This window comes from Pantherophis guttatus, chromosome 1 (assembly GCF_059756535.1).
Source record: "Pantherophis guttatus breed Tessera chromosome 1, ASM5975653v1, whole genome shotgun sequence".
Lineage (NCBI taxonomy): Eukaryota > Metazoa > Chordata > Lepidosauria > Squamata > Colubridae > Pantherophis > Pantherophis guttatus.
In genome coordinates, this window is record NC_142063.1 from 322839914 (window position 1) to 322867425 (window position 27512).

General features: G+C 37.9%; 1 protein-coding gene across 12 annotated transcripts in view; it reads left to right on the top strand.

Annotated features, from left to right (window-relative positions):
• Positions 1-27512, top strand: part of DTNB (dystrobrevin beta) — a 134892-nt gene that overhangs the window by 1413 nt on the left and 105967 nt on the right. For all 12 annotated transcript variants that reach the window (XM_034421169.3, XM_087888782.1, XM_087888781.1 and 9 more), the window contains exons 2-4: positions 16338-16405; positions 16982-17062; positions 24513-24726. In XM_034421169.3, coding sequence (XP_034277060.2) covers positions 16339-16405; positions 16982-17062; positions 24513-24726 — 362 coding nt within the window. In that variant the 5' untranslated portion in view covers position 16338. The remainder of the gene's footprint in view (positions 1-16337; positions 16406-16981; positions 17063-24512; positions 24727-27512) is intronic.

Below are 27512 nucleotides of genomic sequence, written 5' to 3' on the forward strand. Positions count from 1 at the left end.
TTTTGTTAAATTGTAGTTTCTTTAATAATGGTTTACTGATTAAACCATATTGTGAGGGGCTCATATAACTTGTTAAATGATAAATCATGATTTACAAATCACAGGGATGCCTTTCACAGAACACACAAAATTAGAACAAAAGAAACCGTCCCGTAGTTTAACATCCTGCAATGTGTAGCTTAGCCTGGGCATGACAGTTAAAACTTGTCCTACTAAAAATGTCTCTAATGCTGCTTTTTATTATTCCTAAACCCTGAGGGATAATTGCTAGATTGAAACAGAAACAATGTAAACAGTACATCTCTTGTTCATTCTCTGGTGTAAACAATCCAAGAAAGGCAAGATGGTTCTTTATTACAAGATAACTAATAAAGCAACTTTTAATTAGGTGGCTATTAGAAAAACAGCGAATCTCAAAGGGTGCAAGGCAAGTGCGTAAGATATTAAAATGTCTGGGTTTCATTTGGCACAGCCAAAACGACACGGCCTGGTCTGTGAGGAAAAAAGAAGGCTGATCATCACACCTTTGCTTGAGAAGGAATTTATCACATGAAGAATCTCTGCTGGGAATTATATTATCTAAAAAACATCCATCTTGTATGATTATTTTTTGGTTGGTGTTGGCAGGAACTCCAGTTTGAGCTGCAAAATGGAAGTCAACTATAGGGCAAAACTGTGCCTGAGCCATACTCCTTGATTATTATTTGGGTAAATCAGCACCAGTTTCTGATGGACAGCACAATACATGGCTTATTACTTTTGCCTTTAGGAAAAGCTTTCCATTTAGGAATAAAGTGGACAGTACCTGTAAATAAAGGAGTTTTTTATTTTCATCTTTTTGTAATTGCAGCATGGCCTTGAAAGGCGTAACTTGAGACACAATTATTTGAAAGACTGTGTATATATATACTAAATGGCCTAGAGACCTAGGCCTAAGGGCCATAATGAAGTTCTTGCTCATGTATCCGCTAAATAGAGCAATGAAGTTGGTAAGAACAGTTAAGATCACCATTTTGCTAATATAGTAGCTACACAATAGAAATGGCCACATGCAATATTGTGTGTGCCCAGTTATCTTATTATTTCTTATTTTAAATAGTTCCTACTACCAACACTTTGTTTTGGGTTAATGAATTTAATTCTTATTTGAGTATATATTTGAATGTGTTGTGCTATTTTCAATTTTTAAATAATTTTTAAAACCAAATTGTAAGATAGCTGTATAATATTTGAATTGCTCTAAAAGCCGAAATATTGATAGAAAAATTAAGACATAGAATCAAAAGGTGAGAACTGATTTTACCAGTTCTTAATTGTGAAAAATAGGATCTAGATTCACTGAACTAAGCAGTTATTAAAGCTATCTGTAGGATTTACAGATTATACAATAGCTATGTGTTGTTGTGTTATGCTATTGAAGCTTTTAATACAGATGCTGCAATTGTCTGGAATATTGAATTGCTCAGGGGGCAGGATAGTTTATAGCCAAGACTTTTTTTTTTAAAGAAAAGACTGATTATCTCTGGACAAGGAAAGACCAGTTGATTGAGGTGAGACTCTGAGACATTAAAACAAGGAAATCTGATAACAAGGAGAATAAAGAAAAGGTGTGAAGTCAGCAGTGGACTGAAAGAGATGAATTGAAGGGGAACTAAGGTGAAGGCCGGAAAAGAGCAAGAGTGGGAGGGCTTTGGGAAACTCCTAAGAAAGAAGGTATGTTAGGAAGGATGGACAAGAAGATGTTTATTCTTTTTAAAAAGGGAATGGAACAAAGAAAGTGATGGCTTAATGATATATAGAGAATCAAAGACTTTTGATCAAAAAACATTTTAATTGCTGCCCTGTATGATAAGCAGGAGTAGAAGGCTGGTAGTGTTGAGTCAAAAACCTAAAATGGCATAAGATTTCTAGAGTTTTACTGGTTAAGGTTCTACTTGTTGGAATTAGTTGTTCAATGCATTTATCTAATACCATGTAGAGGTTATAATTCTGGATAACTACTTACTTGAGGATCATTTTCTTGGCTAGAAAAATGACCTTTGTTTTACCTATATTCAGAGCTGTTTTGGGATATTTTATTGTTATTTTTGTTTGTATTACTATCCCACCTTTTGCATGTTTATTCCACCCTTTTTGTGAAAGCTCAGGGCAGCTTACACAAGGGGATCCTTAAATATCAACATCATAAAAGCCTAAAAGGATAGATTGATCTAAAGAGACTGATTGCCTCAAAGTCAAGCAACAAACTTTGTGAATGAGTGGGAGTTTGAACATGGGTCTTTCCAGCAGAGGCATCCACAGCAAACCACAATTAGATCTGCATAGTAACATCACGATGCAAATCCCACTTTTATGCACTTGTGTCATGACACATCTTCCTTTTACATAAATTGTGTTATTCACTATTTGCTAGAAAGTTTTAAGAAATGTCTGTAACCTATATTTATATACACACACACACACACACAAATAACTGTCATTCATGGGGATGTTTGTGTGAGATGTTTTATTTTATATACAAAAGAACAATCTTTAATAGGGATGTGTAATGTTTGAAATAGTCCTTGTTTTGCATTAGTTCTGAATAATCTATATGGTTTTTCTTAAGTGTTCAACTTATTATTTCACAGATATAGCTAATTTTGTAATCTAGAGGAGAAATTGTAGTACAATAGTACAAAAAGGCACGGATAATGTGTTTGTAAATTACATGGTATGAGAATGAGCATGCATCTCCTGTCAGTGATAGGCAAGATTTGCTTTTAAGGTAATATTATCAGACTCATGGAAGTTTGAACTTATTATTGAAACAGAAATCTCTTATATCTTTACAGTCTTTTTTATTTGACTATTTTTTAAAAATGCGTCCATGTCTATACTATTTATTTATTTATTTATTTATTTATTTATTTATTTATTTATTTATTTATTAAATTTGTATACCGCCCTTCTCCCGAAGGACTCAGGGCGGTGAACAGCCAAGATTAAAATACATACAATATAAAAATTAAAATAAGTTAAAACAGAAATAAATCAGTTTGGCTTCCCCAATTTTAAAACCCTTTACCCATAAAATAACCAATTAAAATTTTAAGCCAGCCCGGCTTGCTGAAATAAGAAAGTCTTCAAAGCTCGGCGGAAAGTACGGAGGTCCGGGATCAGTCGTATTCCTGGGGGTAGCTCGTTCTAGAGGGCGGGTGCCCCCACAGAGAAGGCTCTCCCCCTGGGGGTCGTCAGTCGACATTGCTTGACTGATGGCACCCTGAGGAGACCCTCTCTGTGGGAGCACATTGGCCGGTGGGAGGTTATCAGTGGCAGAAGGTGGTCTCGTAAATACCCGGGCCCTAAGCCATGGAGCGCTTTAAAGATGAGAACCAATACCTTGAAGCGCACCTGGAAGACCACCGGAGCCAGTGCAGCTTGCGCAGGAGAGGTGTTAACATGGGAGTGCCTGTCGCCCCCATAATTACCCGCGCGGCTGCATTCTAGACCAGTTGGAGCCTCCAGGTGCTCCTCAAGGGGAGCCCCATGTAGAGAGCATTGCAGTAGTCCAGGCGAGAAGTGACGAGGGCGTGAGTGACTGTGCATAAGGAGTCCGATCCAGAAAGGGACACAACTGACGTATCAGGCGAACCTGATAAAAAGCCCACCTGGCCACGGCCGTCATATGCTCTTCTAAAGACAGCCATGCATCCAGGAAGACGCCTAAGTTACGAGCCCTCTCCATGGGGGCCAATGACTCGCCCCCAATAGCCAGTGATGGCACCAGCTGGCTAATATCGGGACGCCGGCAGCCACAGCCACTCGGTCTTGGAGGGGTTGAGTCGGAGCCTGTTCCTCCCCATCCAGACCCGCATGGCCTCCAGGCACCGGGACATCACTTCAAGGGCATCATTGGGGTGGTCTGGGGTGGAGATGTACAGCTGAGTGTCATCAGCGTACAGATGGCACCGCACCCCAAATCCACGGATGATCTCATCCAGCGGCTTCACATAAATGTTGAACAGGAGAGGCGAGAGGACTGACCCTTGCGGAACCCCACAAACAAGATGCCTCGAGGTCGACCTCTTCCCCCTAGCCAACACGGACTGCGACTGGTCGGAGAGATAGGAGAACCACCGTAGCACGGTGCCTCCCACTCCCAACCCCTCCAGCCGGCGCAGCATGATACCATGGTCGATGGTATCAAAAGCCGCTGAAAGATCTAATAGGACCAGAACAGAGGAACATCCCCTGTCCCAAGCCCTCCAGAGATCGTCAACCAAAGCGACCAATGCCGTTTCCATGCTGTACCCAGGCCTGAAGCCGGACTGGAACGGTTCCAGATAGACAGTTTCATCCAGGTACTGCGGGAGCTGTCGCGCAACCACACTCTCAACAACCTTCGCCACAAAGCGAAGGTTGGAGACAGGACGGTAATTTGCCAAAACAGCCGGGTCCAGAGAGGGCTTCTTGAGGAGGGGCCTCACCGCCGCCTCTTTCAAGGCGGGCGGTAAGAAACCCTCACTCAAAGAAGCGTTTATAATCCTCTGGAGCCAGCCTCGTGTAACCTCCCGGGGAAATTTATTTGAAAGAAGGTGTTGGAAGTTCTATTGAAATACATCTTGTGAACTTTTGGTTGCCTTTGTTCATGCACTTGAAAAGTGATGAACTATTCTAAAAGTTATTTAGAATGGAGAGGAAAAGGTGAGATATTGGGAAAAGTTAAATATAATGTACATGTTGTATTCATTTTTTCATTGTTAAAATTATTTTGTTTTAATTATTTTTACACCACTGGAGACATGCATAAGATCATATATAGTGTACAATATTAAATACAGTTATTGAATAAAATAGTAAATGTGGTTCCTACTTTGACTAACATTAGATTCCAACACATGTCCATCAGGATTCCAGTTAACTCAGGCATGTGCAGCCTGTGAGCCATGGGCTGCATGCGGCCCCAGTATAATGCAATGTAGTGCAATATTATTTTTTTATTTTATTATTATTATTTATTGAATTTGTATACCACCCTACTCCCGCCCTACTCCCGAAGGACTCAATATAGTATAATACATACGATAGAAGTTTGTTATTTATATGCATTAACTAAATTATATATTCATATTCAGCCCAAGACAATTCTTCTTTATGGCCCAGGCAAGCAAAACATTGAACACCTATGAATTAGCTGCTTTCCTACTTTAGATAATAAAAAATTGTCCTGAAGCAACCGACTGAGTTGCCCGCTTCCTTATTTCAATCAGTTGATAGTTACATGCAGAGGCTGGTTTTTTTTTTTAATATAAGGGATTGTGGTGGTTTCTTTTATATAATCTTGAGGAAATGTATGGCACTTTCAACACAGAAACAATGTTGGAACTGGTAATTCTAACTGTTTTGGTATTCTACTTGGTATGCTGACCGTCCTGTTTTGCAATATAAACTTTAGAAGCACTGAAGCTTTTAAAGAGGATACTGACTGCAACTACTATTGAAGTGAGGCAGATGTGGCTATCTGAGGCAGGACACCCACCTCTAAAGAAATGTTTTAATTCTATGGAGAATAAGTTCCGTAAATCAAATGAGAAGTATTGTTTGGAGCTGTGCAATGGTTTGGATTACAAAGAGTGGGAAGAATGGTGTATTTTATGTTGAAAGGTCAAGAGTAGATTTGCCCATGGCTGTCTCCCACGCAATAGCAACCCATAGGAAAGAACTTTAAGTTATTTGTTTGCAGCATATCTTTGGACCCCTATAAATTCCCACTGCTTTCATTTTCTGAGCACAAGCATCACAATTTTAGACACTTGAATATATCACTGTATTTACTTTGCCCTACATTTTATACATTTTAATCCAACCCATACCCACCACCAAGAAGGCTTATAAAAGAGTAAGAAACGTGACTTTCCAAGATTTACTGAATTTTGCATCCTTTACTATTGATTTGATTTTGATATGATTGAGCTTGTGCTTGCTAGAAACATAGGCATCTATTGGGAGCAAGATGGGTAAGTGACAAAATATGCGCATCACAATGTCATGGTGCAAACCCCATGACTTTGTACTTGTGCCTAATTCCACAATGCAAATAATATTGGCCAGAGTTTGCCTTATGATGTCACAGTGCCTATTTAATTCATCTTTTCTTCATTGCAGTTTGTAGCCAATGCCTATATGAGTTGCGGTTCAGCAGTGTCTGCTTACCACAAATTCTCACAGAAAATAAGAGCAACTGAGATCTGAAGTTGTAGATGAATGGGACTCTTAGAGAAGGCTGTAATTAGCTTAATTTAGATTCAGAGTCTTAAACATATGAAAGGTGGAATGAAAACTAATTGCTTAGGTTCTCACCTCATGCAGAAATGTTAGATATTCTGTGTATACTTTCTGCAATTTACTGCAGAAGTAGTCATTCAATTTACTGCAGTAGCAGCCAAATTCGTTTGGAAGAAAACAAGAAAGAAAAGCAAAGAACTAACTACTACTACTGATTTAAATTTGCAAAGCCTACTCTGAGCATCACACTGCAACTCAAATCATAAAAATAACTGAAGCAGTGTTTATCTAGTGCAGCATTCTTTTTTGCATAGTGGCTAGCCAGTTATTGTTAAAAATCCCCCAAATTAAATATAGGAGCAATATCTCTAATCCACTGCATTATAACTGTTGAGGAGATACAAGAGTCATGAATTCTTAAAAATCAGTGAAGCTTTAAAGCTACTATGAGGAAGCCTTGTTTACTGAAGGCTGTTTGCACAAAGTTTTGTCAGTGTACATCATGCTGACAAATACTACAAAAAGTAGGTAATAAAGAAGTTGAATGCAGAATAAACATTTAATTTTATTGACCTCATTAATCAGAAATACAGCCTGTCTTGTTGTTACTATGTTGTTATTTCACTCTTTCTCCTGGTCCTGAAGAGAAATGGATCTTTTTCATTATGTCTATGATTTTCTTCAGTGGCTCATCATGCCAGTTTCCATATTAATTATTAACTAATATTACTTTAGTAACCTAATATAACTTTAATGTACTGTAATAATCATAATAAATAGTAATCTAATAATCTAAGAGAGTCAGCTTAGTCTAGTGATTAAGATGGTGGAGTAAAAAAGTGTGACACAGGCAAACAATTAGATCCATACATGTAGAGTTCAAATGTGCTACTTTATTGTTTTGTGCCTATTCCACAGGAATCTCCTGGCAGCTTTTGCCTGGGAAAGAGTAGATAAAGCTCACAGTCATGGAAAGGAGGGCAAAGGTGAGACCTTGCTCTTTTGTGTTTACATAACAAGTCCAGACTAATTCCCTGCTTGAGTCCTCCTCCGAACTGGGATGGTTGATCTCCAACATAGCGTGGAAATTTGAGATTTAGTTCAACTTGAGGCATGAAATAGAACTGGATAATCTTGGATCAGTTTCTCTTAGCTGTAGGAAAAAGAACTACTTCTGAAAACTTTATCTAGATAACTGCTTGGACTCGTCCAGTGTGACTATGACAAACAAATGCAGTCTCACCCTAAATGGAATAAAGCATGTCTTCTTGTGACATAAAATATTACTGATTGTGGCTCAAGTACTAGCAAATTTCCTAAATAAATGGAAGCTTATTGCTATGGAGTTCCTCTTTATGTAAATGATAGGAATAGAAATGCATGAATATCGATTTCTAAAATCAGTAAAAATGCTTCTTTAGGAATTTGTGGAAATGTACATTTAAGGACAAATACAAGTAGTCCTCGACTTACAACAGCTTGTTTAGTGACTATTCGAAGCTACAACTGCACCGAAAAAAGTGATGTATGATCGTTTTTCACACTCACAACCATTAAAATATCCCCATGGTCATGTGATCAATATTCAGATGCTTGGCAACCGATTCATATTTATGATGGTTGCAGTGTCCCACGGTCATGTGATCATCTTTTGCGAAAATGACAAGTAAAATAAATGGTGAAGCCAGTTTCATTTAACACATGTGTTACTAATCTAACGATTGCAATGATTGTTGCAATTAACAACCGTGCCAAGAAAGGTTGTAAAATAGGACAAAACTCACTTACCAACAAAAATTTTGGCCTCAGTTGTGGTTGTAAATTGGGTCTACCTGTAATCTTATGTACTTTTTCTAGCAGGGTGGCAAATACAAAATATTGAATGATAACTTTAAAAGGGCAGCTGAATATCATTGTGCAACCGTGGCTTTCAGTTTGGCAAAAACGTCAATATCACGTCAACAGAAGAATTACTAGCCTGTTAGTCTAAACGAAAAATAGATCATTGCAAGAGTCAGGAATCCTAAGGGATATTTAAAAAGACAAAGACTTGTAGTTCATTTTTTTCAGACATTTTATTCTAAACTGCACGATAATGACTTGCTACCTCAAGGGTAGGAAACAATAAACTGCTTGGTGCATAATTTACAAATGTGAGGTCTTCCCAAGAGTAAAGAAGAATATTTTTAGGCAATGCTAATACTCTTGATAGAATCTAAAGAAAATGAAAACAAGACTTAAGGGCCAGATGAATATAAAATACTAGCCAATCAAAGATGCTTGCTTCCTATATTGATTAGAATAAGCTTGGAAGCAAGTATAACATATTCATTGCTAATATCAGTTTGTAATAGTTATATCTATAGGTTTATAGTTATATCTATAGGTTTATAGTTATATCTATAGGTATTATATAGTGATATTTATAGGTATCTATAAACTGATATCACCTTTATTATTAAAAAAGTATGATTTTTATTCAGTAAATGCCTCTTTATTATTACTTAGGCAACAGATTTAAATGTAATAGTGACTGAAGTTGAAAGGCAGTTCAAATTGCAATGCCTAAGAAGTGAAGGAGACCTTCAGTTAGGTCCTTTGTGACTCTTAGTTGGTCACAGCACACAAACTAAATCCCCCTCATCATTTTTTAATGGGATCAAGACTATAAATTATTTGTAACTATTCCAGCAAATTCTGTTCAGTACCTATTCTAAAATGTGGTCTATATCAAGTTTATCCAATTTTTTTCATTCAAAAGGAATTTTGGAAAAGCTGGGGTATGTTATTAGATTAGGATATGTAAAGAACATAGATTTTGTAAATTTGGAGTATAAAATAGACATCACTCTACACATATTTGGCTTTAGAGATATCACTATTCCAAAATTATTAATTGGTTGAAATTGGGAAGCAGAGGCTCCTGCTTCCCAAAAAAAGGACAATTTACGTATCTTCATAACAGTAACAAAAAAATGCAGAAAACGTGTGCTGAATTCTGCTAGCATCTAGTGTGTCTCACAGCTGTTCATTAAAAAAAGTGTGCTGAAGTAGACTATTACACAATAAATGAACCCGACCCAGTACCAGGTTTTTCAGTGGCATAGATTTTTGATGCCCTTGTTTTACAGTTCTCAGTGGAATGCAAAATCTTTTCTTTGAACAACAGCCATGAAATTTGTAAAGAATACAGTATATCTTGGGCTGTGCATCTCATAGGAAGAACAATACTGGAGGTAAAGCATGTAGCATGCCGACTGCCAGTGATATTTTCCTGTGCTCATTCAACAATATTGTTGAATCTTCACTATACAAACTAATCCTCAGCCTTTTTGTGTTCATTTATTACATGAAACCATAAAGCAGAGTGTTTGCCCTAGAGTCAATATAATGTGTGAATGCGACTGTTGTGCTTATAAAGCATGATTTATGCCTTGCAATAAGCCAAATATAGCTTATTCAACAAATCTTGTTTAATTAAACCATAACTTTTAATGCAATATAAGCCTAGTCTCTGAAGGGATGAACTCTTTAAGAATTTCACTTGTTCTGAAAAACAATATTCAAGGGGGCTTTTTAAATCGTGTACCCCTCCCTAGCAGTTTTTCCATTTACATATATATCTTAGGAACAAACTTTCATGTTTCCCTAACAGATTTCCAGTGAGATACAGTCCTGATAACTGGGATTTGGGGAGTGCATGCTACATGGTACACTATGACCATATTAACAACTAAATGTATTCTTCAGAACTACTAAGAAATTAATATGCACAATTGAATCCAGGAACTCTTGAAGTTAAGACATGCATGAAAAGGTTTATTGCAAAGCAAACTTAATTGATTGGTTAATTAGGTGCCATCAAGTTGATGTTGAATCTTAATTATTGCATAGACTTTCTCAAGACCTTTTCTGGCCCTTCAAGTCATCCGTGTATCCATTACTACTGTAGTTGACGCCATCCACCTTGCTGCTCGTCATCCTCTTCTCCTCTTTCCATTCATCTCAGGATAATGGATTTCTCAAGGGATCTGGATTTTTGCATAACGTGTCCAAAATATGGTAATTTTGAGTCTGATCATTTGTACCTTGAATATGGATTGATTTGTTCTATTATTAATTTGTTTTCTTAGCAGTGGAATGACTTGCTCTAGAAGGTGTGAGTGCTCCAATACTGGAGGTTTTTAAAAAGTGATTGGACAATCATTGGTCTGAAATGGTATAGGGTTTCCTCTTGAGAGAGATTGGACTAGAAGACCTCCAAGGTTCCTTCTGACTTTGTTATTCTGTAAACACCACTTTCTAGCAAAATAATGTAAATTGTGGTTTGGACCATGGGATGCTGCAACTAGCTGTAAAAGGGGCTGGCTGCTGAGTGCTCAAATGCAATCGTATGACTGCAGTGGGGTGGCCATTAGAACTTCAAATCCAAATTATAAGTAGCTTTGAGAGAACCTGTGTAACTTTGTTTGCTAAGCAATTGGTCATAAATTGAGGACTGCCTGTAAATGGTTGCTTACAACATCTTATTGATTCTCAGTTATTTACAGAAGTGTGTCCAAGGACTGTCTCTGCCGTCTTCCTAACACTGAACACAAAACCACTCCTTTGTTTTCATGTTCCTAATTAATAACCTGGAAAAATGTCCAATTCCAGTTTATTTCAATTTATTAATGTTTACGGTGTTAATGTGTGGTTGATGAATTTTATCTTTAATTGTGTAGAGTTCTCCTATGTTTATCTTTCTCATGTCTTCTGTTGCCATTCTACTTCAGTTTTATAGCTTCAGATTTTATTTTCCTGCATGGCAACATCAGCAACTAGATTTCTTTAATATAGCTGTGACATAAATGCTATTGGTACTTTGAAGGATCTTTCTTAGTAACAAGTCACATTGCTCAATTAAGATTCTTGTTGGTGACATTTACTTTTTAAATATGATGCAGTTGAAAATGGAACAAGAAATGGAACATGTAGGAGGGATGTCTAAGAACATGATTTTAGGAAGAGTAGTATTTCATTTCTATTGTAAGGTAGAATATCATCTCCAGGCCAATAACTTAATTAACTGATTTTTAAAAAAACAATAAAAATTCAAACAATTGCAAATGACAAGATTATTCCTTGCAAATTCAAATGAAATATGATTTTAAATGAGTTCTTGAATATCTGACAGAAATTGGAAATTTGATTATTTGAGCTACAGTTCATGTCCATTTCCTCTTGCACTAAAACACATGCATACTTTTCTGAAGGAAGATAATTGCCTTCAGTTTTTGGATGTCATGTTTTGGTTTCAGTCAGTCAGAGAAAACAAGATAAATATGTTTGATTCAAGACCATTGAGAGCATTTTTATGGCTTTTGACTCCTGAACAACAATTCAGAATCATGCTTTGACATAAATTAAAATATTCTTTTAAAGTATTCTTCAATTCTGAAGATTATACTTTAGTTCCTTTCCAGTTTTCTATGGCAAAAAGGAAATATTATAATCTGACAGGCAGTTTTGGCCTGGTCAGCTTTACAATATCATTTTCAGCAGGCTGTGTGAATAAGCTCTGAAGTTGTTTCTTTCTGATTTCTTTCAAAATGAATACTTTCTGAGCTGAGGCAGAATTGGGGTGGGGACTGTAGCTCTTGAATTTTTTTCCCAACTGTTTTGGGTGTTACTTTGGCAAAGTGCATGACCACACGTACATATACATATACAGCATTGAAATAACTGTTTGAGCTGTGGGCTGATGTAATAAAAAGCAGGATTAATTTCTGCATGAATAGTTTTAAAATTAAATACATGCACTATGCACACTTGAATCCAGATACTTTCAGCAAATTCCCCTGCCAAGGCACTGAAAATCTAACTGCTGATTATGTGATTTGTTAATTTGATATGGCTTGTCACAGCCATGCTTTTACAACACTAAAAAAAGGGAAGAAATTCTCTTCGAAAAAAATTGTCTAGCTCTTTCGTTGTTGCAGATCAGAGTAATGTCAGAAATTAGTTTGGTTAGACAATGGTAGTGGAAAGACTTTATTTGGAAAAACCCTGCAGTAGAATAAGTTAAGAACAATTGGCACATATTCTTATACAAGAACTAAAAACAAAGCAGTAGTTGTATTCCAGCTCTACATTCGGTTACTGTACTTGTCTAAGAAGATCTAATAATATCTCTAGAGTAACTGCATTTTTCCCCTTCTATTCAATCATGCCCAATTCTCAGAGATGGTCTGGACAAGTCCCTGCAATTTGCTTGGCAAGATTTTTCAGAAGTGGCTTTCCATTGCCCCTTCTGAGGGCTGAGGGAAAGTGACTGGCCTAAAGTCACCCAGTTGGTTTCATGCCCAAGGCAAGAATAGAATTCAGTCTCCTGGTTTCTAGCCTTAACAATTATACCAAACTGGCTCTCAAGAGCAAATACATGGGTGAATATCATCTAAAAGTAAACTATCAGCTTCCATCACTGTTAATTAGTTTGAAATAGGAGTAATTTGGTCTTTTTTATATACTTGTGGGAAGAAAATTGAACAGTAGTTGTTTTATAACAGTGAATAGTTATGAAGTCAACTAATGTGTAATTCTCAACCTACAGGTTGTGTAGGAGAATAAATGGCAAACTGTACTTAAGAGTTTTGTAAAATATATTTTAAAAAAGCAATTTAGTCATGCAGTAGCTAGCGTTCTATAAACTCAGAAGGTATAATTAAGATTATACATCCTACACGGACTAAATCGTTTGCTCTTCTAAAACAAATAAACAACCTCAAAAAGAATCAAATGCATTTGTATTTGTCTGGGACAAGACAACAGAAGTACAGTTTTAATAGTATCAAAGCTCCAAAGTTTGTCCAAACCACGATCTGTAACTTCTTTTTCTTATTGTAAATCAAAATTTGAAGCCATGGTTTATGATGAGTTCTTTTAAAGATTGAATCATTAGTATAAAAGTGAGTTTACAAAATGCATATTCTGCTATTCAGTTCAAAATTTACCGGGTGATCTGCAGATAGAGTTGCAATCTGTTGAAGGGTAAACTCAACTACATATATTTCAATTTTTTTGCTTCTTGGGAAATAGGAAGAAATACATAAGAGCCTGACATTAAAAAGTTTATAGAAAAGAAAAGGAAAACATCCTTCACTGGACTTGAAAATAATCCCCTGTCTTATTGTACTGCATACTATTCAATATGTTTGGTAGGAGGTTATATTCACTGAAATAATAGGCCGAGAATACTCTTTGATTCAACATTGGGGTAAGAAATCCAGTAACCATATTCACATTTAGGACATGCAGACAATGGTAGCCTTTCATTTAGGCACTCCATCAGTTGATCCTTGAAGTTGTAACACACAGGTGTCAAACTTGATTGCGTCATGTGACGTATCGCGACAGTTTTTGCCTTTGTGCAGCTGGAATGGGTGTGGTCTGTGTGTGATCCATCCGGCCCGCGGGCTGTCAGTTTGACACCCCTGCTTTTATAGCACATCTAATCACAAAGGGAATCATGTCTAATAGCTATTTTTGTAACTAACTATTCATTTCATGAATTTGCCTATGTATTCTCAATTGTTCCTATACTATATACTGTGTGAAAAAAAGCACTTCAATTACTTGCTTTGAATCTTCCACCATTCAGCTTCATTTGATGACTTGGATTTCTAATATTTCTTCTCAATATGTAATTCAGTTCCTTTAGCACAAATTAAAAAAAAAAAGATGTGGGAAATTATTTCCAGCTGTGCATATGAGGAGGTGGATTTTAGCTATATTGGACAGAAACTAGTTTTGCTTTGTAGATTACAAATTGTGTCCAGAATAGGCATTGGTTTATAATTGATAGTGACTGCAACGACTCACTACTAAAAATACTCCTCATTTTATGACCATTCACTTAGTATCCATTCAAAATTACAACAGTATTGAAAAAGCAGATTTATGACCGGTCCTTGCACTTACAATCATCACATTATCGCAGCAGTCACATGATTGTAATTTGTGATCATCATTTGTGACCTTCTCAGCTGATTTCCAACAAGCAAAGTCAATGGGGGAAGCTGGACTCGCTTAATGACTGCAGCAAAAAAAGGTAGTAAAATAAGACACATTTATGTGATGACTCACTTAATGACCATATCACTTAGCAACAGACTTTCCAGTCCCAATTATGGCAGTAACTTGAGGACTACCTGAATTTATTAAAAATACAGTAAGTCCTTTTTTTATGCTTCTGTGTGAATAGGAAGGTGAGCTGTTTTAGGAAACAAAGTTAAAGTGAATTTTAAAGCAGATACAATTTTTTCAGACTCACATGGAATTTTTTCTTGGGAACTGTTAGACAATTGCTAGCTTAAATCCTGAAAACATGCTTGTCTCATAGTGCAATATGATTTGGTATTGGATTTAGATTTAGGGATTAAATCAGTGTCTTTGAATTTCTTTTTAAAAAATATTGCAAAATAGGCCGTTACCTACAGCTGATGAGCTCCAAAAAGAGCGAAACCTGTTAAAATAGGTCCTGTAGTATTGGCCTTAATAAGTAGTTCTTTGCATGGTCATATCTACACCTGTCTTTTTAAATTCTTCACAAATGAGCAAACCAGATAAATTCTAAACGCAGCCTGGAATCAACTATTACTCAGTGCTGGAGTTTATTAGGACTTTACCTGGCATTCCTGTTCATAAGTAATAATAATAATAATAATCTGGTTTTCTGAGCATTTTTCGATTTTTCTTCATCATAGCATCTACTTTTCTACATCATGCTTTCCTGTTTTAATGTACAACATATTTTTCCTGATTTAATCTCACAAGAGAAATGAGATGAAGAAAGTTAAATGGTATTTTTAAAATTTAACACTCCAAAAACATAATTGGCATATCTGTGAAGAACTTGGACAGATATGCTGGTTTGGCATAATTGTTCAGGTAGTCCTTAAGTTGCAATCATTTATTTGGACCATAGGGTTCAACGTTACAACAGCGTTGAAAAACAACTGAATTTACAGTTCAATTTACAACTTTTTATGCTGTATATTTATGTAGTGTATATTGGAGGTAGAGACCCTTTGAGAGATGTATGCAACGAAATTTCATTTTAATGTATGCCGATTAGTGTACATTCAAAGTGACAATAAAGTTAGTCTACGTCTAAAGTCCTTTCACCTACAATTGTTGCATCTGTGATCAAAATTTGGATGCTTTGCAACCAACATGCATTTACAACTGTTGCAGCTTCTCGGGGTTGTGTGATTGCCATTTGTGACTTTCCCAGCCGGCTTCTGACAAGCAAAATCAGGGAGGAACTTTGATTCTCTTAACGACTGCATGATTCACTTAACTGGCAAAAAAGGTCATAAAATAGGACATGATTCATTTAACTACCTTGCTTAGCAATAGAAATTCTGTTCCCAATTATGGTTGTAAATTGAGGACCACTTGCATTTATGTATAAATAAATAAATACTAGTGATCTTGAATTCCTGGGTTTTTTTTTAAATAAAAATCAATGTTATAGTAAAAAAAAAAGTTAGTTCTTAACTATACTTAAAGAATATCATATAACTCAGTCTTGATGTTCTCATTTCTTAAACTGATTTAATAATGAAGCCAACGGAAAAGGACCGACCATCTGTTCATAGCTGCAAGATGTTTTTTTTCAAGAATACCCTCACCATGAAAATTATAATTGCACCATTAGGGGCTATATTTAACAGAACAGTTCCTAATAGGAAGAAGAGTTTGTGCTCTAGTGCAGTGTAGGAAGAAGCACGTATTTCCCCTTTTGAATCTCCCAGCCCAACAGTAAATTAACTGTTCTTCAAGTTTATTTGCTGGTGGTTACAGTAGAAAGTTAATTATTATGGATCTTTATTAAAACAGAGGTGTGGAAGTGTCTTTGAACTTCTGGTATTTGTTTCCTGTTCTGCATAGTTTAACTCAGTGAATATATAGGTTTTTATTTGGCTGTTTTCTGCCATAAGAGTTGAATAATGAAAGAGTTTATGAATTTCTTCTTGGTATCTAAATTCTCTCCGAACAGCCTGCTAAAATTCTAAATTTGTTTTTAGGATGATTGAAGAAAGTGGAAAGAGGAGGAGGACAATGGCAGAGAAAAGACAGCTCTTCATGGAAATGAGTGAGTAGCAGTCTTAAAAGTTTGAAACTTCAATTAAAAATGTGTTGCAGCCTCTTCAAAGAATGTAATCAGTTCCTGTTTCTCCTTAAATTATTACATTGAAATAACAGGGTGTTGTTTCTTGAGAGTTTGTGCCCTAGCATCAGTCTTTAAATAAGATTTAGTGGTGACCTTATATTACCTTTTCCCATTCCACACTTATTTCTCACTGATGGTAAATTTGGATTCTAGAATGTACTATTTCATACTCCTTATACAATGTATAAATAAGTTAAATTTTGCCACAGAAATGCCAAATGTATGCCAAATGTAAAAATGCCACAGATAAATATTTTTTTAATATGATAGTTAACCATACATTGATTACTTTTTGTGTGGTGGAATAAATGAACACACACGAGAGAGGGTGGAGTATGATACAGAATTAGTATAATCCAGATAAAAGTTTACAACTCCTTAAGGATTAAGTTTCTAATGTAGTTGCGGTTGTAGTTAGACAGCATAACGTAATAAAAGTCCTCTTTTCATTTTAAAATTGGAATACATGTGGGAAAGCTCTTTGCTTTTAATTTGTAGGGGCTCAGAATTTTGATGTCATCCGACTGTCAACATATCGGACTGCCTGCAAACTCAGATTTGTGCAAAAAAGATGTAATTGTAAGTAGAAAACATGACTTTGGGGGGAGGGTAGACCTTCATTAAGACATGTTTCAAATTAACAGTTCAAACTAATTTTTCAGTCATGATGGAAAATGTGAACATTTTGAAGTGATAATAGAAAATGAAAAAAAATCCTACTCTTTCTGTTTAGTGGAAGAATTGCTGTAACGATGCTTTTCAAGTTTGTGTAGGATTTCCACAAAAACTAATATTATTCTAAACATTTTGTTGATACACCATCACTGGCTTTGTACAATATACTAAATACTAAGCCTGAGTTAACAAAACACAATATTTATTTTATATAAATGTGTGTTTATATAGCATATTCAAGATACAAGGTATGCTTTTTATTTGTTTGTTTATGTATGTACAGGTTACCTATATTACTTATATACAGGTAGTCCTTACTTACTGACCACTTATTCAATGACTGAAGTTGTGATGGCACTGAACAAGTGTACTTATGACCAGCCCTTGAAGTTCTGGCCATTGCAGTGCTCCTGCAGTCACCTGATCACAGTTCAGGTGCTCATACTTCCAACAGTTGGAGCACCTTTCTTGCTAGCTTCCTATAAGCAAAATCAATGGGGAAGATAGTGGGGAAGGTTGCAAGTTGCTTTGGTAAGTTCCCTACCCTTCCTGCACACCTAATTACACCCTCCCACCTTGGGCCGTCCTGTACTCACACGTACCTACCAGCGATCTTCTTCCCAGCCTCCCTGTGCTCACATGCACCCTGCTCCCTCTTTCCTAGATCTTCCTATGTTGTACACACCCCGCACCCTCCTTCCTGACTTTCCTGTGCTCGCACATATCCCGCACCCTTCTCTAAGCTTGCATGCACCCCACATCCTTCTTCCTGGGTCTCACTGCTTTTGCGCCAACCCTGCACCCTCCTTCCCTGACACTTATGCACTTGCACATACCCCTTATCCTCCTTCCTGGGCCTCTCTTTGTTTGCATGCACCCCACATCCTCCTTCTTGAGTCTCCCTGATTTTGCATATATCCCCCCTCCCCCTCCCAGGCTTCCCTTTGCTTGCTCGCATGCACCCCAAGTCATTATAAACACCCCTCAAATCCTCAATGAGTGCCATAAATATATAATAGCTTAACATGATGGCTCGGTTCAGCCAATGGTCTAAAACAGGCTGAATTTCTACAATATGATGGACCTGGACCATAAACCACTGATTTCCCTTTCTCTAGCATGTTGTAAACACTCAGAAATGCATTCTTAACCTATTCTATTCTTTAATAGATAGAGGTTGTAAATAAGAATCTGTGGGATGAAATCCCCCTTGAAATCCTATCATATTGCCATTCTGTAAGGCTGTGATGACCTGCTTTTTCTCCTAGGCCCTGGGTTAAACTGGATGGAGCACTTTGCAGGATGTGTTTTTTTTTACGTATGAGTGTGTGTGTTTTGTATACAGTGACCAGTTACCATCTTGTTTTGTTTTTCTATTGTGTTTTTCTATTTTATTATATTGTGAGCCATGCCAAGTCAGTTTGCGTACTAAATTAAATTAAATAAACAAATAAGTAATGCAGAAATAGGCCACAAGCTGCATTCATTTTGACCAAGGCTGCCAGAAAATAAGTGGCAACCCCTCACATGTAGGCAAGTATACATTTTTGGAGTAGTTGAAGGGGTAGTTAATGAATGTGCCTATTTTAGGACTTACACGTTGCTTAGGTGTTTCATTTCAGAATGCTAAGAAATTATGCCTTTTGGTTTTCAGCAGTCATGATCCACTAGGATCCTTAGGCTGAGAAATGAGAACTGGGGCCATATGCAGCCCTGGGAATGGATTGTGGTACAGTCAGTCCTTGGCTTATGTTCATTTGTTCAGCAACTGTTCAAAGCTACAAAAAAATGGGCACACGACTGGTCCCCAGAGTTCTGGCCCTGGCAGCAACCCTGCAGCCTCCTGATCGCACTCTGGGTGCTCAGGTCACCAGCTTGTGATTACAACATTGCAGAGACCATGGTCATGTGGTCACCATTTGATAAGCAAGGTCAGTGGGAAAGCTGGCAGGGAAGGTCATAAGTGGCTCCAGTAAATCGGCCTCACCCGTAACAGCCTCCATCCCCAGGCAGCCTCCATCGACCCCATCCAGGCCCTCTTCTATGCCTTTGGTTTTCAGCAGTCATGATTACTAGGATCCTTAGGCTGAGAAATGAGAACTGGGGCCTGTATCAGGCCTCCCAAGTCCTTCCCAACCTCCATCAACTCATGCATGGCCTACACTGGGCCTCCCAAGTGCTTCTCTCCCTCTCTTGACTCTCTTGACTCGTGAGATTTGCGCAGGCCTCCCAGGGCCTATACTGGCCCTATTATCCCAATGCCATTATAACCCAAAAAATAGCAATAGCAATAGCACCTAGACTTATATACCGCTTCACAGTGCTTTACAGCCCTCTCTAAGCAGTTTACAGAACCAGTATATTGCCCCCCAACAATCAGGATCCTCATTTTACTGACCTCGAAAGGATGGAAGGCTGAGTCAACTTTGAGCCAGTCAGGATCGAACTGCCGAACTGCTGGCAATCGGCAGTCAACAGAATTAGCCTGCAATACTGTATTCTAATACTATGGCTTATACCTTTACAGTTTTCTTTTTTTTTCTTCTTCAAAAAAATAGGGTGAAATGTCTATTCTAGCTGCTGGATCTAGACAGGTGAAAGTGAAAAGAAAGGACATGAGGAGTAGATTTTGACTTCATCTATGCTATTTGACAAAAGAATTTGACAAAAGATCTGGGGCTCATTTCTTTTACATGCTGTTCACAGCAATCAGAATTTAGAAATATTTGTCCTAATTTATCACTTGTTTCTGTTCACCTCACCTTGACTTGATTATCAGACATTGAAAAATACAAGTATAACAAAGAGGGGAAAAAGGTAGTTCCATCTTGGTCAGTGTAGATATCGTGGGTCTTTTATATGCAATCCAGAGGACTTTTTACACTGGCCGCTATCAAATGATGGTGATGTGGAAGTTAGAGAAAATTCTCAATACAGTATTTATGTTCTTGAAAACAAATGTGCCTGAATGAAGGCAAATGCTGTGGCAGTAGAGAAAATTTTGCCTTTCATGAAATAGAAGATAGTATTCAATGAGGATTGTGTAGTCTAGTAGTTCTTAAAAGACCTAAAGCTGGGAGTATAATGTACAATTTTGAAGGTATGCCAAAAGGCAGGACAGGAAAAATGTGTTAGGAGGAAGTATGTGTAAATTATAATTGCATTATGTGGTACAGAGCAAATTCCTGTTACTTGTTAAAAATAATGTTGCAAGAAGAGGGTGTATTAACGAATACATAATAATATAGCATCAAGAAATTGCAGATGATGGGAGAGCTCATGTTGGCATAGCCAACATGAGTGTGTTCACTGGAACAAAAGAAACTGTTCCCTTCAGTTAATTATTAACTTTTAGAGCACAGCCTGACAGTTTCATTCATGGAGTCACAAAATTCTAAGGGTCATGGCACCGCGAATTTTAGAATGCTTATTTTAAGAGGTTCATAGATAAATATAAGTTATTTTTATGAAAGGAACCTCTGCAATTTTTATTATTACGCAATTCTTTTATAGAAGAATTTCCTTTTTAAAAAATATATAGGTAAGATTGTAACAAAGGGTGTATTAGTAGCTATAAAATCATAGAAATGAAAGAGGCTGTTTAGTCCAAGTTCTGGCTTACTGCAGGAGTTAATTATTAAAGCATCTTTAACAGATGGTTTTCTGGCCTCTGCTTGAACATGTGAAAAGGAGCCCATCACCGCCCTGGATAATTGGCACCGCTGCCAAGCTGTTTTTATAGTTAGCATGCTTTTTCCTAACATTTAGCCAGAAACTGTCTTCTTGTAATTTAAACCCAGGAATGTGCAAAATTTACTGATTTGATAGTGGAATATTCTGGAGAACTTTCTCCCGGACCATGCCATTCTGGAACATCATGTCTGAAACACTTCAAATTGCTTCTGATTTGTAGGATTTGCTTCTGGAAATTGCTAAATTATTTAGTACAGTAGATCAGAGAGGGAACAGAATGTTCTGTAGTTGGGTTTTTTTTAAATTTTAAATAAATCAGTTTATTTAATTTACTGAGGCATATAGGTTGCTCCAATCTCAAACAGCTTACTATCCCTAGTTTATTATTTATTATTCCATGAAATAATGTTTGGGATGACAGAGGACAGACCTTGACTATATGTATGACCCTCCTGTAGTCTTCCCCCCATCCCCCCAAAGGCTAGACATTTCCAGTTCTTTCCAGTTCTTGTAAGTTTCCATGCTATAATTCTCCTGTTCTACCCAGTTTCTTTGCATCTTCCTGAAATAGTGGTACTCAGAAGTGGATAAATACATCAGGTAGCCTTGGACCAATGCAGACTCTAGTAGTAATATTACTTTCTGTGATTTAGAAACTATACTTCTATTGAGGCATCAAAAAGCCTCTATTTGTAGGAAAGCATTGCTGGGAAGCAAGTATTTGAGTTGTGAACCAGTTTTATAATAGATTTAGGAGGATTGAAGGAGATAATGTTGGTATGCAGTTAAAATTATACTGTTGAACCAGCTCAAATAAGTAAGGTTAGGAGTGGAGGAAAGCATTGCTGGAAAGCAATCGATTAAGATGCGAACCAGCCAAAAAATAAACTCAGGAGGAAGTGGAGGAGATAATACTGGAGAATAGTTAAGCTAAACTGTGAACCAGTTAAATAAATAGAGATAGAAGTGGCGGAAAACACTGTTGGGAAATAGCTATTTAAATTATGAATCAGTTAAATATTAGACTTTAAAATAAAGTATTTTGGGAGTGACAAATTCTAAATGGAAATGTTGATTGATTTAGAAACAATTAAGAGAGGAGGAAAATATTCTTTGTCAAGATTATGGATGCTAGTTGCCATTTAAAAGAGGTACAATATAGACTCGATGTAATAGGTCTTAGAAATGAGGAATATATATGAAATATTGATTGTTAAAATGACAAAGATTTGGAATGATGTCTATTTGGAAATAATTGTTTAGAATTTAGGGTGACATAGTAGAATGTTTAAAATCTAAATGTTTAGAATAAGATTTTTTTTTCTTTTTTTTTTTTAAGAGGTAAATGGATAAAATTTGGAACAAAATTGGTTGAGGGAATGTGAGTAATTGTATTTACTTTATACCGGATCAAATCCTTGCTCTAAAAAAATGTATTTTATGTTTAAAAAAAAAAAAACTTTCCCCCCAAAAAAAGCCTCTATTTGTTTTTGTTTTTAATAAAATAGTTAAATCACACTGGTAACTCTTTCAGCTATAATTCTGAGGTCCTTTTCACACGTTTTATTACCAAGGCAAATATTCCCCACCCTGTATAATAATAATAATAATAATAATAATAATAATAATAATAATAATAATAATAATAATAATAATAATAATAATAATAATAATTTTATTTCTATACCGCCCTTCTCCCAAAGGACTCAGGGCGGTGTACAGCCAATTTAAAAACACAAGACACAACAATGATTAAAAATTAAAATAATTAAATAGATTTGGCCGGTTTAAAACCCCAAAAATTTAAAATACCCCAATTTAAAATTATTATATTGATAGCCCGGCCTGGCGGAACAACAGGGTCTTCAGTGGCAGCAAAACACCCGGAGGTCGGAGATCTTACGTATTTCTGGGGGCAGTTCATTCCACAGGGCTGGGGCTCCCACAGAGAAGGCCCTTCCCCTGGGTGTCGCCAGCCGACATATCTTGGCTGATGGCACCCTGAGGAGACCCTCTCTGTGGGAGCGAACTGGCCGGTGGGAGGCTATTGGTGGCAGAAGTTGGTCTCGAAGGTACCCGGGTTCTGTGCCATGGAGCGCTTTAAAGGTGATGACCAACACCTTGAATCGCACCCGGAAGACCACTGGGAGCCAGTGCAGCTTGCGCAGGAGGGGTGTCACGCGGGCACAACGAGTTGCGCCCATAACCACCCGCGCGGCCGCATTCTGGACCAGTTGGAGCCTCAGAGTGCTCTTCAAGGGGAGCCCCATGTAGAGAGCATTACAATAGTCCAGCCGGGAGGTGACAAGGGCGTGAGTGACCGTGCGCAAGGCGTCCCAGTCCAGAAAGGGCTGCAACTGGCAGATCAGGCGAACCTGATAAAAGGCCCCCCTGGCCACGGCCGTCATATGCTCTTCTAAAGACAGCCGTGCATCCAGGAGGACACCCAGATTGCGAGCCCTCTCTGTGGGGGGCAAAGATTCACCCCCAATAGTCAGCAATGGCACCTGCTGACTATATCGGGACGCCGGCAGCCACAGCCACTCGGTCTTGGACGGGTTGAGTCTGAGCCTGTTCCTCCCCATCCAGACCCGCACAGCCTCCAGGCAGCGAGACATCACATCAAGGGCATCATTGGGGTGGTCTGGGGTGGAGATGTACAGCTGAGTATCATCAGCGTACAGATGACACTTCACCCCAAAACCACGGATGATCTCACCCAGCGGCTTCACATAAATGTTGAACAGAAGGGGCGAGAGGACCGACCCTTGTGGCACTCCCCATGCGAGACGCCTCGAGGTCGACCTCTGCCCCCCTGCCAACACAAACTGCGAGCGGTCGGAGAGGAAGGAGGAGAACCACCGCAGAACGGTGCCCCCTATTCCTAACCCTCTCAACCGCTGCAGCATGATACCATGGTCGATGGTATCAAAAGCTGCTGAGAGATCTAATAGGACTAGGACAGAGGAGCAACCCCTGTTCCGAGCCCTCCAAAGATCATCCACCAACGCGACCAATGCCGTTTCTGTGCTGTGCCCCTGCCTGAAGCCCGACTGGTACGGATCTAGATAGATAGCTTCATCCAGGTGCCCGGGCAGTTGTCGTGCCACCACACTCTCAACAACCTTCTCCACAAAACGAAGGTTGGAGACCAGATGGTAGTTGCCTGCCTTCCTTCCTTCCTTCCTTCCTTCCTTCCTTCCTTCCTTCCTTCCTTCCTTCCTTCCTTCCTTCCTTCCTTCCTTCCTTCTGATTTTATTTATAACACCTTACATCACTTGGGGCTTATATATGTTGCCTATTCTGGGTAGAATTTGCTTGCCTAGTACAAGTAAACAGGAAATGTTCCACTTATTTATTGTAAGGTGTGGCAGCAAAATTACATGGAGCTGAACATTTTCAGTGAGCTCCCCCTCAGGTGAAAGTAACTCCCATGCTCATGGTTATTCAGAAACTTTTAAGATGTAGCTTTTCTAGATGACTTTTGGAATTTGATTTTGGTCTGAGCCAGACATGGCACCAGAAATTTTGTTTAATGTTGTTATTTTTATTTTTGATTGTTGTACATATTGTATAATCCCTTAATTGTCCATAGATTGAAGCAATATAGAAACCTTACGATTATTTTTTTGTAATATTTGTAATATTTTTGTTTTTCCAGTACATCTTGTGGATATCTGGAATATGATTGAAGCCTTCAGAGATAATGGCCTTAACACATTGGACCATAATACAGAGATCAATGTATCTCGACTAGAAACTATCATTTCTTCCATTTACTATCAGCTGAATAAACGCCTTCCATCTACTCACCAGATCAGTGTGGAGCAATCCATCAGCCTTCTCCTCAACTTCATGATAGCAGCATATGATAGGCAAGTGGTTTTGTTCTTGAAGCAATCTATGTTTCCTCTGACCAAAAACTAGGTGGCCTGGAGTAAGCCTGAGATCTATAGAACCCAAGTTGGAGCCTGGGTCAATAGAGGCAATCTTAGCTTTTCTAACTGTGATTTGTTGAATTAATTGAATAGTCAAAACCAAAACTGAAGTTTTTAAGACAAGAATTTTTTATAGGTAGTCCTCGGTTAACAAAACAGTAGTTGGGACAGAATTTCTGTTGCTAAGTGATACAGTCACATAACTGTGTTGCTTAGCGATGACAGTTGCAGCACTTCCTAGTTGCTGTCATTAAGCAGCAACTGAGACATCATTAAATAGTGACCATATGAGGACATCATATGGTCACTATTTGTTAACTTCTGGCTTCCCCATTGACTTTGCTTGTAAGAAGCTGGCAAAGAAGGTTGCAGATGGTGACCAAGTGACCTCAGAGATGTTGCAATGGCCAGAACTTCAAGAACTGGTCATAAGTACTACTCGGTCAACCCCATTATAAGTTTGGTCACTGAACAAATGGTCATTAAGCAAGGATCGTCTGTATTTTTCTTTCTTCTTTTCCCTTTTGTCTTTTAGATTGTAATACTAGGAATGGCAACTGCTTTACTTTTCCTTGACTGTAAACTACAATAGCAAATACTACCGTATATACTTGAGTATAAGCCGACCCGAATATAAGCCGGGGCACCTAATTTTACCACAAAAAACTGGGAAAATTTATTGACTCAAGTATAAGCCTAGGGTGGGAAATGCAGCAGCTACTGGTAAATTTCAAAATAAAAATAGATACCAATAAAATTACATTAATTGAGGCATCAGTAGGTTAAATGTTTTTGAATATTGATTTCAAAGAAAAACAGTAAACTAGCTCTGTAAGTGGAAAAGAGGATCAACAAAAACAATTTGGTATCAACAATAACTTTAAAAGTACTGTATATGAATTGGGTAGCTATATAAATTTGTTTAATAAATACAATGGGAAAGGTCTTTGGGGATTCCAGAATTTACATGGCACTAATTGGATTTTTGATCTCCCTTTTATTTTGAGACATAATAGACTAGTTTTGCACTATAAAAAAATTACACAAGAGAATTTTGCTTCCAGGGGGCTGCAGGGAGTCTTGCTAGGCACCCCCCTCATGCCCCTAGCAAGCCTTCCTGCAGCCCCTGGGAGCCAAAAAGGGGCGCGGGAGAGGGGCGCCGCACTCCCCCCATGCCCCATTTTACCTTTAGCAAGCCTCCCTGCATCCCCTGGGAGCCAAAAAGGGACATGGGGGAGGGGCGCCACACCCTCCCACGCCCCGTTTTACCTTTAGCAAGCCTCCCTGGAGCCCTGGGAGCCAAAACGGTTGCAGGAAAAAAGGCATTTTTTTCCTTACTCGAGTATAAACCAAGGGGGGCTTTTTTCAGCATAAAAAATGTGCTGAAAAACTCGGCTTATACTTGAGTATATACGGTATGTTTCTTTATTCAGAAGCCTTCTATTTAAAACATCAAATTAGTATGTATGTATGGCTCAGTGGCTAAGACTCTGAGCTTGTTGATCAGAAAGGTTAGCAGTTTGGCAGTTCGAATCCCTAGCGCTGCATAACAGAGTGAGCTCCTGTTACTTGTCTCAGCTTCTGACAACCTAGCAGTTTGAAAGCATGTAAAAATGCAAGTAGAAAAATAGGGATCACCTTGGTGGGAAGGTAACAGCGTTCCATGCGCCTTCGGCGTTTAGTCATACCGGTCACATGACCACGGAATTGTCATCAGACAGCGCTGGCTCTTCGGCTTAGAAACAGAGATGAGCATCGCCCCCTAGAGTTGGGAACAACTAGCACGTATGTGCGAGGGGAACCTTTACCTTTACCTTTTTATTTGGTAGCCAACACATTTTTTCCTATTAGTCATTGCCTGATGAGGGTGCCTTTCCTTTTTCACTCAGCAACTGGCAATCTTTCCTCCCACATAAGGGAGAAGACTAAGTAGAGCAAACAGCATTGTTCTGTAGAAGTTTAAGTCCTTTATATGATTTTTTAAAAAGGAAAATTAAACATCCTCTAAGAAACATTATTGTGACCATCTGTTTTGAAACCTGGGTTAAAAATGCCAGGAAATTATACTTTTTTTCTTGATCTTTGTTCCTAGTCTGCAAAGCCCAGTTTGCAGACAGACTTTTCACTTTTCACTTGTTACTCTAGCTTTCAGATGATAAAAGAGAACAGATCTGTGCCAAGCTTTGGTTTGGTTTTTTGGTTTGTTTTTTTTAAATTTTGTTGTGGAGGTGGAAGTTGAAAGAAAGAAACATTTTCAGTTCCTGCAGAAGGAAGGAAGCAGGCTGTGAACAACTGAAGGAAGTAAAAAGCAGTCTATTTACAAAGCAAACTTCCTTCAAATAAATTTGTAGTTAGTTTGAAGCAGAATAGGAATTTATTGACTGGGAATAATTTGGAAGGATTCATTTGCAGGGTGAGAAATAGTGGCTAAAACTTCAAAATTTATTTAGCAGCTATATTTAATTCAAGAAAGAGGAGAGAGGCAAAAGAGATTGGTTGGATTGAATCATCATATTTGGTCAGTTTGTTTTAGCCATAAATAACTGCTGAATAAGCCCATCAAAATGTGAACACAGACTTATCCAAAAACTTCTTACAAGCTTTTTTGTTAATTGATGTATAGCAACCTGAACATACTCTTACAACTCTTACATACTAAGATCTCATCTATAGCCTCTTTGGCAAAGATATAAGAAGTACCATGCATATAATATTTAAATTGC